General features: G+C 24.3%; 1 protein-coding gene across 7 annotated transcripts in view; it reads right to left on the minus strand.

Moving 5' to 3' along the window:
• Positions 1–16,698, minus strand: part of LOC123261899 (heterogeneous nuclear ribonucleoprotein 27C-like) — a 35,891-nt gene that overhangs the window by 14,584 nt on the left and 4,609 nt on the right. For 3 of the 7 annotated variants that reach the window (XM_044723766.1, XM_044723768.1, XM_044723767.1), the window contains exons 4-7: positions 15,449–15,531; positions 14,727–15,120; positions 11,294–11,494; positions 9,947–10,105 (exon numbers count right to left, since the gene is read on the minus strand). In XM_044723766.1, coding sequence (XP_044579701.1) covers positions 9,947–10,105; positions 11,294–11,494; positions 14,727–15,120; positions 15,449–15,531 — 837 coding nt within the window. The remainder of the gene's footprint in view (positions 1–9,946; positions 10,106–11,293; positions 11,495–14,726; positions 15,121–15,448; positions 15,532–16,698) is intronic. The other 4 variants (XM_044723769.1, XM_044723772.1, XM_044723770.1 and 1 more) reach the window with 2 other exon arrangements.

Raw genomic sequence — 16,698 nt, forward strand, 5'->3', positions numbered from 1 at the left:
GCAAGGTTGCTAGTTTTAATTAACCAAGTAATTAGAAATTAATAATGGCTTAAATTAAGAAAATTAAAAATATTATATTGAAACTTGTCAATTTTTTCAATAATAAATTAAAAAATTATTATTCAAAAATTTTATTTATATTTTTTTTCGAGCTTTTAAAAACAAAATTTTTTAAATAATTTTTTTTTTTATAATTTATTAATTAAAAAATTTATAAAAATTATCAGATGTCTCTTAATTTAAATAAGAAGATCATTTTAAAAATTTCTTTATCTTGAATGAATTAAAAAATATTTAATATACAAATTAAATATTAAAAAATTTTTTAGAAAATGTAACTATTACTATTACGAACAAAAATAATGAAGTCTGACAATAAAATCTCATAAATACATTTAATGAGACATTGGCGAGAACGAACAAGATTTACACATTAAAAAAATAGTTAATAAAGATTTATTTAGATAATTTTAACTAATTATTTTTCTGAAGTTATTAAAATTACTAAATTTATCTTACGTCGCTTAAATAGGTCACAGCTAGCGTAAAAAAATTAAAAAATAAAAGATTGATGGAGTTAATTATCGATTTCAATGCATCGGAAACGTGCTTAGGTACACAATGAGCATTAGTTTTTGCTGGTTGTTTAAAATAATCCTTAAACTGTATCCATTAATAATTAATAATTAATAATCAATAATGAAAAAAAAAAAAAAAAAAAAAAAAAAATAGCAACGTTCTTATTCGTTTCATAAAATATCACTTATTTCGTCACAAAGTTCCTACATAATAATTAACAATTAATTAAATTAATTCAATTGGCATTTTGTTATTTTATAAAATATTAATTTCTTTTTTAATTTTCATTAATTCTAATTTTCATTATTTATTTCCTCATTATGTTTCGTCATTATATACTTTATTTATTATTATTATAATTATTCTTATTGTTGGCATTAGTTTTTATTTTTAATTAATTAATTTTACTTTATTAACAAAATAATTAATTAACTTTTTTCACAAATACTTTATCAATTAATTTGCGAATTATCGCACCGTTATTTAGTGAGGTATTTTTTTTTTAATGCTTAAAAATTATTTAATAACAAATATTTATTATAAATTAAAGGAACAAAAAAAAATATATATATAGGAATGTACATATATACTCGATAAATTTATATTTATAATCTAGGACACGTTTCCACTTCAGGTTTATTATAAGCTTTTTAATTAATCATTAATTATTAATTACTTTATTAACTATACATACTGAGTATCCTAGTTAATTAATAAAAAAATTTATTATTTTGACGTTTGTATTTGTAATATAGACCTATTTTTTAAAGAGCAGTCTGGCAAGGTATGCCGTATTTTATTTAATAATATAGTTAATTAATTAATTAATTAAATTTTTATTTTAATTTAATAGTTTTAATTTTACGTTATACGAATTAAATCCACAAATAAATATATATTTATATATATATGGATCTATTGTTTTAAGGCCAGTTCTTATAATACTTTTCTTTTATCAATAGTTCTTTTACTTATTTAGTTTATATTTTAGATTATTTAATGGAAATAAATTAGACAAAAAATTACGCTTAGCTGCGACGATTCAAAACAAATTCCTAATTCTGAGTAATCTATATTATTGAGAATAAGAAAAATAGGTTTTTTTAGTAAAATTTAGTGTCATTGCAAAGGTCTTGAATTTGTACCTTTTCAATGTTTCATTTCATTCTCACCGATAGTCAATTTAATATGATAAGTATTTAGGTTGAATTTGAAAATTCTCTATCTTTAGATACATAATTAAGAAATGACTTTGTATCTTGTGAAATATTGAGATTCTTAAAGATATAAGCTCATCCCAATGTTACACTCATCGAGACCTTTCATTTGAGTACCCACATCAATTTTTCATATATTTTATATATTTATGTATTTAACAAATATATATATTAAATATATAGAAAATGCCATGTTGGTACTTAAATGAAAGGTCTCGATGAGTGTAACATCGAAATGAGTTTATAACTTAAAAAATGTCATTAATTAAGAAATGACCTTGTATCTTGTAAACTAATGACATTTTTACAGATATAAACTCATCCTGATGTTACACTCATCAAGACCTTTCATTTGAATACCCACATGTATTTTTGATATATTTTTCATATATACATATATATATAATATATATATAAATATATGAAAAGTTGATGTGGGTACTCAAATGAAAGCTCTTGATGAGCGTGATATCGGGATGAGCTTATATTTTCAAAAACGTCAATATACAAGAAATGACATTGTGTCTTTTCAACTAATGACATTTTTAAAGATATAAGCTCATCATGATGTTACACTCATCAAGACCTTTCATTTGAGTACCCACATCAATTTTTCATATATTTCATATATTTATATATTTCACAAATACCATATATATAAAATATATGAAAAATGTCATGTGGGTATTTAAATGAAAGGTCTCGATGAATGTAACATTGAAATGAGTTTATATCTTAAAAAATGTCAATAATTAAGAAATAACCTTGTATCTTGTGAACTATTGACATTTTTAAAGATATAAACTCATTTCAATGTTACATTCATCGAGACCTTTCATTTAAATACCCACATCAACTTTTCATATATTTATATATATATTATATAAATGTATATATGAAAAATATATCAAAAATACATGTGGGTATTCAAATGAAAGGTCTTGATGAGTGTAACATCAGGATGAGCTTATATCTTTAAAAACTTCAATATACAAGAAAGTACAGTGCAATTTAACAAAAGTTATTATTTAATAAAGTAAAATTTTATTTATTTATAATTCACAAGTCACGACAGTCACATAGTGACCACAAGTTGGCTAGTAATTTATAAATCCGTAATTTTTTGCAATAAATTACTCAAGTACTAAATTACAAAAAGCAATTTTTTTTTTCCGTAATACTAATTTAAAATTTCTTACAATTAATTGTTTTGATCGAAAATTAAAGAATTTTTAATTAAAACTGCACTTCAAAATTTAGCGATGGCGTTACAGAAATGTTTTAAAACTCGTAAGCGGTCAAAACAGGGTTCGATTCCCGACGTCGTCGAACAAATTCAAGACCTATTTTTTTTTATTTTTTATTTTAATGGAAAAAATAATTTTATAATCTGTAATTTAGTAAATTTAAATAACAAAAAATTGATATTCGTTCTCACCTAACATCAAATTACAAGCATTTGTTTACTTAATTTATAAAGAGTAAATAAAGAATATAAAAAAGGAAAGTTCATTTATATTTAAACATGTACTGTTATTATTTTTATAAAATTTACCTCTACAATTAAATTAAAAGCAATTGAAAGGGCACTTTAGGGTAAATATGACGATAACATTAAATTACTTTATAATAATTATTTATGTAATAATGATTTATTATATTCAAAACCGCGTTTAAAAATATTAATACGCTGGTTTTTAATTAATAGGAATATAAGATGAAATAATAAAAATAATAGCATTGAAGTGTAATAATAAATATTGAAAAAGTTATTTAGTCACTGTACCTCGACGTTAATTATAAATATCATAAGTCGTTGTGGTAATTTAAGTGACGGTAGATAATAAACGACACTTTTAAGGTCTTTTTATTTGTGTATATAATTAATATATTATTATTATTATCAATAATAATTGTAAATCTAAAAAACAATTTTGTTACATACATGCGTTGTTAAGATTATTGTATAATATATACATAAATATATCTATGTATATAATTAATAATTTTTAAAATTGTTGCTGTTTATTTTATATTATCAATTAAATCCTTCTAGTGAATGATATAGTTATTTATTTTAATTTTAAATGCAAAAATTTTCCAAACGTTTAATTTTGGTTAAAATAGTTTTTTTTTAAACATGATTAATACCCTTGTCCCAAAAGTTTTTTTTTTATTCCATTAATTTATATATCTTCTAAATAGTTATTTATTAAATATTAATCATTAACTATACTTATATCATTCACGAATGAAAATTTCTTAATTAGCGATTTAAAAAAAATAATAAAATATTCAGCTTAATTATTGCTAATCTTCTATCAGATTAATTTTAAAAGACAAATGGTTATTTTATTCAATTATTAAATTTTTTATTTTAATAATTAATATCGGTTATTTATTTATTATTTATCATAATCCCAAGAGACCGTAAAAGTGTGTACAATATTAATCAATAAGTAATAGTTAATATTTATTATAATAATAATAAAAATAAGTGAATAAAAAAGATGTTTATCATGATTAATTTCAATTCAATTTTTTTTCTGTGAGTGTCTGTGTAAACCCTCAATTATTTCTACACAATCATGATTTTATTAAAATTGACAAAAAAAAAAATTTCCTCTTTTTTTTTTTTATTTTTATTTTTTTTTATTTTTTTTTTTTTTTTTTTTTTGTCCACGTTCATACAATTTTTTTTTTAGAGACAATGCGCGTCAACTTGGATACAAATGCGGCGTAATAGGAAAATAATTTACAATAATTAAAATTAAATCGGGTTTAAATTTATAAAATATAAAAATAAAATTCAAGATAAAAATACCCTATATATAATTTTTTTTCTAAATTATTTAATTTACAATTATTGAAGACGATTTGAAATAAAATTATTTTCCTATTGCATATTTTAATATAAATATATTTATTGGAAATAATAATAAGAAAATTAATGGGAAAGCGAGCGTAAAGGTGAGATGTTAAATATTAACATTAATCATTAATTAATAATTAAATTGATTTAATCACCATTATCGTTATTATTATCGTAATCATAATCATAATCATCATCATCATCATCATTTATCTAAGTCTGTAGTCTTAATATAACCGATTTATTTTAAAGTTGATTTTATTTTATTAATTATAAATATATACTAGGTTTGTAAAGCTCATAACAGGGGGCACGATCTTACCAATACAAATCTAAATTGTTAACAAGTATTTAAGGTCATTTTTAATTATTACGAGTTAGTTAATTCATCTATACTTTTATTATTATCCATTTTTATTTTATTTAATAATTACCGATCCTTTTAAATTTATTTCTCACTAATTATTCCACAGCGATCGACCCACGATTTAATCACAGTTTATTCATTAACAATTTATTCGCGATCGCACTTTCTTTATTTACTTTTTTTTTTTTTGCACTAAAAAATCAATAAAATTAATGACATATAAGTTAGCAGTCACTTGACTATTTTTTAATTTCTTTTTAATAAATAAATTTACTCCAAAAAATTTGAATTTTTATTTTTTTAATTTTTTAAATGTCAATTTTTTTTCTCAATTTATTTGTTAAAAAAATTATAAAATATCTGCTAAATTAATTTTCATTAAAATTACTGTGATTTATTTAGTAGGCATATTTGGCGTGACTTTCAATTTAATTTTATTCGTTTAATTTATCTAGATTAAAGTGTGCGCTTAAAAAAATTTAAGTAATAAAAAAATTTATTTTTATCCTCGCCAGGATTCGAACCCTGTCTCCTCTAATCGGTAGTTCCGTGACTTAAACTCCGCGCCACCTGGCGAAAATTCACTGAGTAATTTAGAATTGAAAATCGGTTCTAAATTTTTTTAAGGCAAGAAGGAGTTGAAATCCAATTTATCAATTAATAAGCTAATAGCATTAAGCTGCAAAAAAATTCATATAAATTGTTTTTTAACATTCGAAATTAATTGTAAAAAAAAATAAAAAAAAAACCTGACATATTCAAATGTATTTATTATCAATACAAAGACAATAAAAAATATATAAATGTATATGAATATTTAATAATACAATTATAATTAAATAGTGATAAAACGACGTATCTTATTAATTGATTGAGCTTATAACCGTATTAATATTTATATTAACGGAGACCTGATAAGAAAATTACAATAATTATCATTATTTTTATTATTATTCTTTAATGATTAACCCTGAGAGCATTTAACGGACTACCTATGTTAAAAATTAAAAATAAGTTTGTCCAAAAAATTATTATCTAAAGTACATTATTTTTTTTTTTATAAATAAAATGTTATGGAGAATATTATTAATTATTACATTAATAAATTTACAATTAGGCAAAAACATCTCTAATAATAATGTTAATATTATTTAAAAATCGTTTTAAGCAAAAAATTTATTTACAAAATTGAAAAAATATATATTTATATTGGCAACGTTAAATAACTCTCTCATTTATTTTATTACATTTTTTTGTTCACTCATTGTTAATTAAATTACTGTACAATTTATCCCAGACATTAGTTAATAATTAAATATTTACTGTCAATTGTATTAAACTATTACATTTTAATTTTAATTAATAATAATTAACTTGTATTTTATTTATTTAATTTAGACGTTAATTTTACTTAACCTGTTAAAACTATTAAACAATTACTTCAAAAATCCGTCCGTCATTTCCATCTTTTTTTTTGAGAAATAACTAACAGTTAATTATTGAATTAAATCTTTAAAATAATATGTTTAAAATTATTTAAAGAGCAGGGTTATTATTTGAAGTAAAGTTAATCTTTAATAGTCACGTCGTTTTATTTATTTACTTAGCATATATATTACTTAGCATATATATTTTAAAAAATTTTAATTAAGAAAAAAAAAATAACTCTCTTACACGGAAAGAACAAGATGACACTGGATATAATCCCATATTATAATCAGTGATATCTGTAGTGAAAAAAAATCCAGATTATAATCATTATAATCTGGATTATAATCATTATAATCTGGATTGTACTCATTATAACCTGGATTATACTCATTATAATCTGGATTATACTCATTATAATCTGGATTATACTCATTATAATCTGGATTATACTCATTATAATCTGGATTATACTAGCTACTATCTGAAATTTTTTTTCACTTAATATAATCTAGGATTATATCCAGTATAATCTTGTTTTTTCCGTGTACGAATAATATTCGTGTTTAGCTGATGATTGATATTTAAATAACAAAAGGATTATTTGATTGAGCTCCCTTTTGTATTTCAAAAAATTTGTTGTATAAGTTGCGTTTTTATTTTTCAAAAAAATTGTTTAAAAAAAAATCAATAATAATAAATAACATTGCGATCGCGATAATCGAATTTTATTATAAAATTTAACTGAACAAATTTAAGTGTCTATACTAGGTCCTTATAAAATTATTTAAATAATGAATTAATAATTATTGATTAAGAAATATTAAATAAAACGCGACTCTCAGAATCGTGGTATTTAAATTGTATAATTATTTAATAAACGATAGAATAAAATAAACTTGATTAATTCCCAAAGTATTTAATTGTAGGTTCTATTGTAAACCCTATAGTAAATATACAATTAAGCCCATATATTTAATCAGGTAGACTTTTCAGATGCGTGCCCCCAAATATTTAAAAATTTAATTCACATACAAAACAGCGTTCCTTAATTCATTTTCCTTATCGATTGTTATGAATAAAATAACGAGTGTAATCTTCGAGACATCTTTTTTTTTATTATTTAGTTTTATTATTATCATTACGTTAAATATTTATTTATTTATTTATTATAGATATTTATCAATTAATTATGGAAAAATTACCTTTTAGATTAAACTCAGTCTCATTTGAAATTTATTAACGATTTAAATACAGCATTTACCTTAGATAAAAAAGGTAGGATAAAAAAAATAATGTTACATTTTATTTATCATTACCTTCGTGTTATTGCTAGTCATTTTTTCACTTTAATCTACGGAATAACCCGATAAACATGAAATAACAATTTTTTTTCTTTAATAAATTTATAATTATTATCTTTTACCTTATTACTTTATTTACCTTTTAATTGTTTAATAGAAAAAATAATAATATGTTATTCTCACTGTCATGAAGATTAATTACTTCAATTGCATAATTTTAAAACCTATTTATTTATTAGTTAAATATCTATTGACAAAAACATCTATATAAAATACTATGAAAGACTGATGGATTAAATAATAATGTTAATCGGTAAATAAATAAATTATTTTATAAAAAAATAAGTGATTAAATATTTTTAAAAGCAGACACGGAATTACTATTAATAAATATTATATACTTTATTACATTATTAATTCTTAATTTAATTATCGATTTTTTTTTTTATTTATAATTACCATTATTATTAACAATAAACTATTTTATTGGCACGGTTTCAAGTTTTAACGAAAGTTAATTATTTAAATTAGATTAAAATATTTAAATGCAGTCTGACTAAATATAATTAAAAAAAAAAAAAAAAAATATTAAGTCTGCTTTTAAAAATAATTTTTAATAAATTTGCAAGACAAAAAATTAATTAAAAAAAAATTTACAACGATGATTTAACGTTCTACACTATCCCTAGTATTTTAAATAGACAAAAATAAATAAATAGAGACCAGTTGATTTATATAGCATAAAACTTACGCGTTAAATTTAATCAGTTATTTAATTCGTCCTTACAATTGTTATTCCCTGTTTTACTTTTTAAAAATATAAATATCTATCGATAATTAATTTACTATAATTAATTAATTTATTTACTTTAATAATTGATATAAATAAGTGAAAAACATAAACAAAAGATTTAAAAAGATGCCTCGAAAATTAACTCATTTTTAATTATTTTATTATTCTCTCTTATAAAACCGATAAATTTATAATTATTAAACTGTAACTAGATTTATAAATTCTATTGTCAAACGGAGGTGGAATTGTGCATTTACAATAAAATTCATTTTAATAAAATAAAGTTTTAAAAAATTAATAGATTATATCGTACACCCCCATAGTCATTGTCTATTTAATAACTTTTAATAATAATAATAGTTTATTATTTTTAGTCAGTTATTTAATTTTTTGTCACTCTAACTATTTTAAAAATACGAAAAAACATTCCTTTACACTCGCTTGCTTTGCTTGCTACTATTTATCATTTTTGTATTAATTAGTTTTTTTTTTTTTTTTTATCAAGTTAAATATTATTTTTAATTCCGATAGTTTTAATTACCACGTTAGCCTTAAAAGGAACTGTACTTATGTATTAAATGTCCCATTAATTTTCCCCGTCGCCTCTTATTATATTATATAATAATAATTATAATTATCGTTATTAAATAAACAAAAATGTATTATGGATCAATTCAATGTAAATGGGTGCACTGAAAAAACAAGATTATACTGAGTATAATCCCAGATTATACTGAATATAATCCCAGATTATACTGAATATAATCCAGATATCACATTATAATCCAGATATCACACATTATAATCCAGATATCACACATTATAATCTGGATTTTTTTTAGCTACTATCTGAAATTTTTTTTTTTTCACCACAGATATCACTGGGTATAATCCAAATTATAATGAGTATAATCCAGATTATAATGAGTATAATCAGGATTATAATGAGTATAACCTGAATTTTTTAGCTACTATCTGAAATTTTTTTTTCACCAGATATCACTGAGTATAATCTGGAATGATATCCAGTGTCATCTTGTTTTTTCTGTGTGTATTGAAAATTTAATAATAATTAAATTTAAAAGAAATGATCCACAAGACACCAGCCAAGTTGTTACGCATTAATCTCACGCGGATCAATAATTATTTTTTTTTATTTTTTATTGTTGTTGTAGTTGTTGTTGTTGTTGTTGTTTAAAATCTTTAAATTTATTTAACAGTTGCTGTTGTTGGTGATGTTGATGTTATTATTGTTGATGTATTAACTGTCAGATGTTGATTTAAAGATACTATTTAAATGAATAAATTAAAATGGTCATGAGGCGGGCCACTCTTTGTAATCAAAGCCTTGCTGACCAGGTTTAGGAGCACTGGCGGCATACCCACCTTGGTTGCTCTCGCCACCCTGATAAGAACGCTGAGGATAACTCGTGTCGGCGAAACTACCAGTATACCCGCTATAACCGCTATAATCTGGATTCTTGGATGAACTGCTGCTTGATCCTGGTGCGCCTGACCCAGATGTTTGTCTCGAGTACATATCACCTGAAATACCCGCATCATTTTTCTTATCGCACAGTTCATTTCTTTTTTTCCTATTATTACTCCTTATTTAGTTTTTTATTTTTATCATTTTTAATTATTTATTATTATTATTTTTTTTTTATTATCATCATCTTCTCTATTTAATTGTTAATTTATAAAATTGATTTTTTTTTTGTTTTTTATTTGTCAAACTACTGTTTTTCAATTATTTGCTACTTGGTTAAAAAACAAAAAAAAAGTCAGGCATAGCAAGCGAGGACAAAGGATTTTTTTCGATTAGGAAGGATCGTCACATTCTAATCTAGATGTTTTAATTCATTATTATTTTTGATAAATGTATTTTATTATTTTGTTGTAAGTTTTTTTTTACGATGATTGTGAGAGAGAAAATTATAAATTGCTAGTTGCAGTAGTTGCAAATTGTCCAGATTAATTGCTATAAAAATTAAAAAAAAAATTCTTTTTTTTTTTATTTTCAAAAAAATATTTTTTATCTGACAAAATGCAATAAAATTCTAAAAATGGATTAAATGGTAGTAAAAAATTCAATTTTTAATTAATGTCAAAATAAATGATTTATTCTTTAGAAAGAAAATACTGTGGATGGCAAGCATGATTCCTCTTGTTAATTTTTTATCAAGGCAGTTTCGTGTAAATTGTTATATAAAAAGGTGAATAATTTTTTTAAGCTCAAAAAACCATCACCGACTATTTTAATTACGGGTCAAAAAATATTTTTTATTTTTTAATTACCTAGTAAATATTTGTCTAAAAAAAATATCGAGTTTAAAAAAAGTTTTAGAAAAAATAAAAAAATAAAAATATCTAAAATCATTTTACTGATTCAAATGATCGCTACCCGGCAAAATGTCATGCCTCAAAAATAAAAAAACAAAAAAAACGTGTCGCTACTAAAAAAAAAAAAAAAAAAAAATTCAAATTTTCAAATTTCAAATTTATTATTTTTTATTTTAAAACAATAAATGGTTAAAATTTTTAGAATCAGAGACATGGCTTTTAATACAATAATTATAAAGTCCCTCACAAAAAGATGAATTAAAAAAAAATTTATAATGTAGAAAAAAAAAAGTGAAATAATAATATTATATATAGACAATAGTATAGTTGCTGATTGTTGTTGTTGTTATGAAAACAAATTGTAAATATTTGAGCTTTTGTAAGACTCACCCTGCGGGCCAGAGGGATTTGAGTTGGAGTTAGGCTGCGAGGAGTTGGGCTGAGGAGGCTGGGGTGGTGGCTGGGTACCTGGAGGCGGCCCATTTTGGGGCATGTTCCAAGAGTTCCATGAACCCCCGGGACCACCACCCGCAGCTCCACCTGTACCGGCTGTAGGCCCATAACCACCTGATGCGGCCGCCGCTGGCCCACCTGCGATCATTAATTACAACCGATCCACGTCATGATTAAACATTCTCATTTTTTAATTAATTCAGCGATTGTACAAGTAGAGAGAGATCATGAGAATGCACGAGTTTTATTTACTTGACGGTGATTTTTTTATTTTTATAATTACTCAAGTTCATTTAAATTTTTTCGTACGTGATTTATTGTCTATTAGGGTGGCGCAAAAAAAAACCGACTATTTTTTTTTTTGAGTCTCGAGTGAAAAAATGTCAGTTTTTGATTTTTTAAGAGGTCGCTCCAAATTTTTTTAAATTTTAAAAATCGAAATTTTTTTTTTTTATTTTTTTTCTCGTTACGTCATAATTTTATAGACCGAAAAAAAATAAGTTCCTGAAAGTTTCAATTCAAAATTTAAATTTTGAAAGGTCGCTCATAATTTTTTTTTAATTTCAGTCAAAAAATGCTGATCCAATTAAATAGTTACTAATAAATTAAAAAAAAATTATGAGCGACCTTTTAAAATTCACATTTTGAACTGAAACTTTCAGGAAAAACTTTTTTTTTGTTCTATAAAATTATGAAGTAACGAGAAAAAAAATTTAAAAAAAAAAAAATTTGATTTTTGAAGTTAAAAAATTTGGAACATCTTAAAAAATTTTTTTTCAAGCTGTCTAACATTTTCTAACATTTTTTCACTCGAGACTTAAAAAAAAAAAATAGTTGGTTTTTTTTGCGCCACCCTATTGTCTATATATTTATCATCCTTGTATTTTCTTTCTGATATATCGGGTTCAATAATAATAACAATATTAATAATAATAATAATCGTCTTAACAGTGACGTTTGCCACTGGAGTAATTTTCTTTATAAAAATTTATTATAAAGTATCTTTGGAGCGAAAGTGGGTCGGATTGTTAGTTAAGCAGGATCAGGATCGGGATTAAAAATAGTATTCTTCAGTATAAAATAATAATAATATTAAATGACTAGAAAAAAAATAAATGAAATATGGCGACGGAGGCAATCGTAGAGGAAGGACGTGGAAATGATCTTTAAACTCGTAAATTTGTTCTCTCTCTACTCTACTCTCGACTTTAAAAATTAACATGTAAAGTAAATGTCTATTAAAGATAGTATTTTAATTTATTTAATATTCATTGATTTGTTGTCTGAAATTTAAAATTATTAAACAAATCAACACACTAAAAATCAATACTTAGACTTATAAAAAAATTAAAAAAAAATAAAAAAAAATAAACTAATTAATAAATAAATAATTAAATAAAAACAAAGCTACGTTTTAGAAACTACAAAAGATCATTCACTTTACAATTTAAAATTCAAAATAAAATAAATAAAGCAATACAAATAAAATGCAGTCGATTTAAAAGAAACGTTGGATCGACTGCCTCTGTCGCGTTTCAGTCGTAACTATTTAAATAAAAAAAAAAAAAAATTTAATACAGAAGGTAAAAGATAAATTTATTAAAATTAATATTTTATGTATTTAATATATGACTCTATACACGGAAATAATAAGATATCCCAGATTATACTCAGTGATATCTGTGGTGAAAAAATTTTTAGATACTAGCTAAAAAAAATCCAGATTATATTGCGTGATATCTGGATTATACTAGCTGTTGTCTGAAATTTTTTTCGCTCAGTATCATCTGGGATGATATCCAGTATCATCTTGTTCTTTCCGTATAGATCAGTAATTTTAATTAATAAAGAGGAGAAACAAGAATAGTTATTATTATAAGCCGAGGTACCCGATCCAATTTTTGAAGAATGACTAATTATTCATTATTATTCCTTCACCATAATATTTTATCGGTAAAAGGTCTCATACCATCTGAGAAAATCTTAGGTGAAAATACAACAATTAACCCTTCAGCACTCTCGCTATGAAATTTTCTCTCACGCTCAATAATAACTCAAATTTTCTTTCAAATTTTAAATGGAATGACTATGTGATTTTTTTTCTATCTGCCAAAAAATTAATATTATTTCAGATTGCAATATTATTATTTCAATTGTTCTATAATATAAAAAAATAAAATAAATTTTATTAACTCTGTGAGATATTTTCTCATCGCAATAGTAAAGTAAGGGGGTCAGAATTTAAAAAATCGGGTTTGATCGATACAGTTCGGAGGTTCCCGTAAGAGTGCATTTGTGTTTGTATGTATTATTATTAAATATTATTGATAAATAAGTCAATTTTTTTTTTTTTTAATTTATCTTATTTGAGATTTTTTAAATTAAAGGGGCTATAAGCATGCGTGCGCTTCCACAAAAGGCGTGAGAGTTTTTCTTATCGCGCGAGTAATGATAGTAAATCGTTTTGCGAGAGTGCTGAAGGGTTAAGGAAGTTCGAGCATAACTAATGAGTCAAAATAATGTTAGGATTTTTTTTTAATTTCAAGTCTTACCAATATTTGTCAAAATTCTTTATTTTAATTAAAAATCATTTAAACAATTTAATAATTGATGATTTTACCTTATTTAATAAAATAAAGTAATAAAATGACTTTGGTATTTATTACTTGCCGGAATAGCGCGCTTGATTACACCCATAACAGAGACGTGAATAAGTGTGTGAGTTAAACATTTCTCTCTGTAACTATATTTCTATCCTTTTCTTTTTTCTCAACTGTTGACGCAATGTTGTCAAATCTTTATTCGAATAAATAGCTGACGATAAACGAGTTACAAACATAAAATTGAACTTTAAATATTTCAAAAATTATATCGGTAATGTATTATTATTAATTTGTTTTTATATTTTGCAATAATCCAAGTTTCTTGTGTATAGTTTTTTATCCGTAAAAGTTGGGAAGTTAATATTGAAAAAAATAATTAAAGTCTCGACAAAAGTTTGTCCGCCATAAGAGCCCGTGTATAAGGAGATAAAATATGTGATTTTTAAAATTTAATATCTAAGTAACTAAACGGTGAATTTTTTTTAAATTTTGGGATTAGATAAATTACGTATTTATTTATACGTATACTTAATTTCAAAGCTCAAAATTTGAAATTATTTTTTACATTAGATTCGCTCGAACTTCCTTAAAGAATTGGATCGGGTACCTCAACCTCGGCTTATAATAATAACTATACTTGTTTCTCCTCTTTATTAATAAATATTTTATTTATGTTTTATATAATATTTATTTAAGCAAATTTTGAAACATCTGTTACCTTCGGTATTGTTAAAAAATAATTATAAAGTTTGGTAATAAAAACTTACCGTAGCTTCCGTAACCCTGAGTAGCAGCTGCTGGCTGGACGTTGTAGCTGCTTCCCCACTGATGAGGTGGCGGTGGAGGAATCTGCTGCTGCTGAGGAGGTCCTGGTGGAGCACCCCATCCTTGAGCGTTGTACTGAGTGCTGTATCCAGCGTAACCACCAGTCTGAGGATTAGTACCCCATCCTTGGTACCCTTGCATCATGTTGCCGGGTGGACCCATGTGTCCTCCCATCATCGGGCCTCCCATCTGACCATTAGGTCCACCCATGGGGCCCATGTTACCGGCCATACCCATTGGCGGGCCACCTTGCTGAGGCTGATGGCCCCATTGTCCTTGGTGGCCGTCATTCATCTTGCTTGATGAATCACGTGGCTCCGCACGCTTGATTTCAACCTGCAACACAGTAAGTTACATCGTTAAGTATTTTCATTTTTAGAGCGGTTAAAAATTTTTAATGCAAATAAATAATTTAATTAAAATCCGCTCCTCTGCTGCCTGCTTTAATTTATTTTCACTATTGTTAATTTTTTATATTATTTTATTTAATTAATAAATTATTTTACTTTAATTATAATTAATTATATTTAATTTAATTGTAAGTGAGATTATAGTGAAAAAGTAAAAGTCGCAGGACTTTTACTCTTATTCTTAATGATATTTAATTAAATTATTTGTTATTTTTTTTTTATTGTTTATTTTATGTATAACTAGTGATTTATACCTGTTTTCCATTCAAGTTGACGAAATGCTCAGCTACGCAACGGTCGACTCCTTCCTCGTCTTCGAAGCTCAGAAATCCAAATCCTGTTTTCGTAATAATATTTGTTATAGATCATTTTTTTTTAATTTATTTAACATCAATTTTCCGTAATATTTTCTTCAGATGCAACTTTTAAGAAAAATATTTATTTAAGAGATCTTCATTAAGGGGGAACACCGCTGTGGCAATCGAAAAAAAAAAAAGGTAATTTTCGGGAATTTTTTTGACGGAAAATAAATTAGTGTGAGGGTCGATTTTTTTAACTTCCCGCTAAGAAAATCGAAGATTTTCGAAAAATCGGTAAGTTATTGTTTTCACCCCGTTTTGCAAAAAGCGAGGTTTCAACAGATCTCGACGTTTTGAAGCTCTAAGAAGTTTCCCCTTAAGAAGGGTTTACATTTTTTCTCTCTCTCGCCCTCTATTGGACAAACGAAAGTATCTCTGTCATACTTGTACAACAAATGGAATCTTAAAACGCATTTTATACATAAATAAATGAAAATTTTCCAAAAAAGCGCTTCGCTCTTTAATAGATAATTTAATTATCTTTCGAAGAGCGAATCGTTTTTTTTCGAAATTTTATCACATACATTAGAAAAACACGTTTGAAAATCAACTATAAACCGCTCTTAAAAAGTTGTTTTTTTTTTTTTTCATTTTTTTTAAATATCTCCGAATTGGCTAAACCGATCAATCTCAAAAACTAATCAGCTCTTAACCTTGAAAACCCGTATCGATCGCCACCAAAAGCGTCAGAATCGGTTGATGCGTTTATTTATTTATTTATTTATTTACATTTAGGCCCAACAGCAATTGCCATTAACAGGGCCACTAATAATAATTTTAATTACATCGAGTTTTACACAAGAGAGACACATAAATAGTTAACACAGATAAATATTGTTAAATTAACATAATATATTCATTAAAATTAAAATGTAATCTGATTTATTAATTCCTGTGCTGTTATTTAAAATTTATTTTGAGTTAACTACGCAAGTTTACTAGAATAGATGCTATGTCATTGGTAGTTAATATTTGAGTAGATCCTAGTAAGTCACAATCATGGACGCAATTGTTTACAATTATATTACATAGGTTTAACATCCTATAAACAGGGGAAGTTTGAGCCAGAACTGACTTGACTGTGGGTAAATAAAATAAATCTGTTGTTCTTAAATTACACGACGGTATTAATATTGGTACCTGCT

Source organism: Cotesia glomerata, linkage group LG3 (genome assembly GCF_020080835.1).
Source record: "Cotesia glomerata isolate CgM1 linkage group LG3, MPM_Cglom_v2.3, whole genome shotgun sequence".
NCBI lineage: Eukaryota > Metazoa > Arthropoda > Insecta > Hymenoptera > Braconidae > Cotesia > Cotesia glomerata.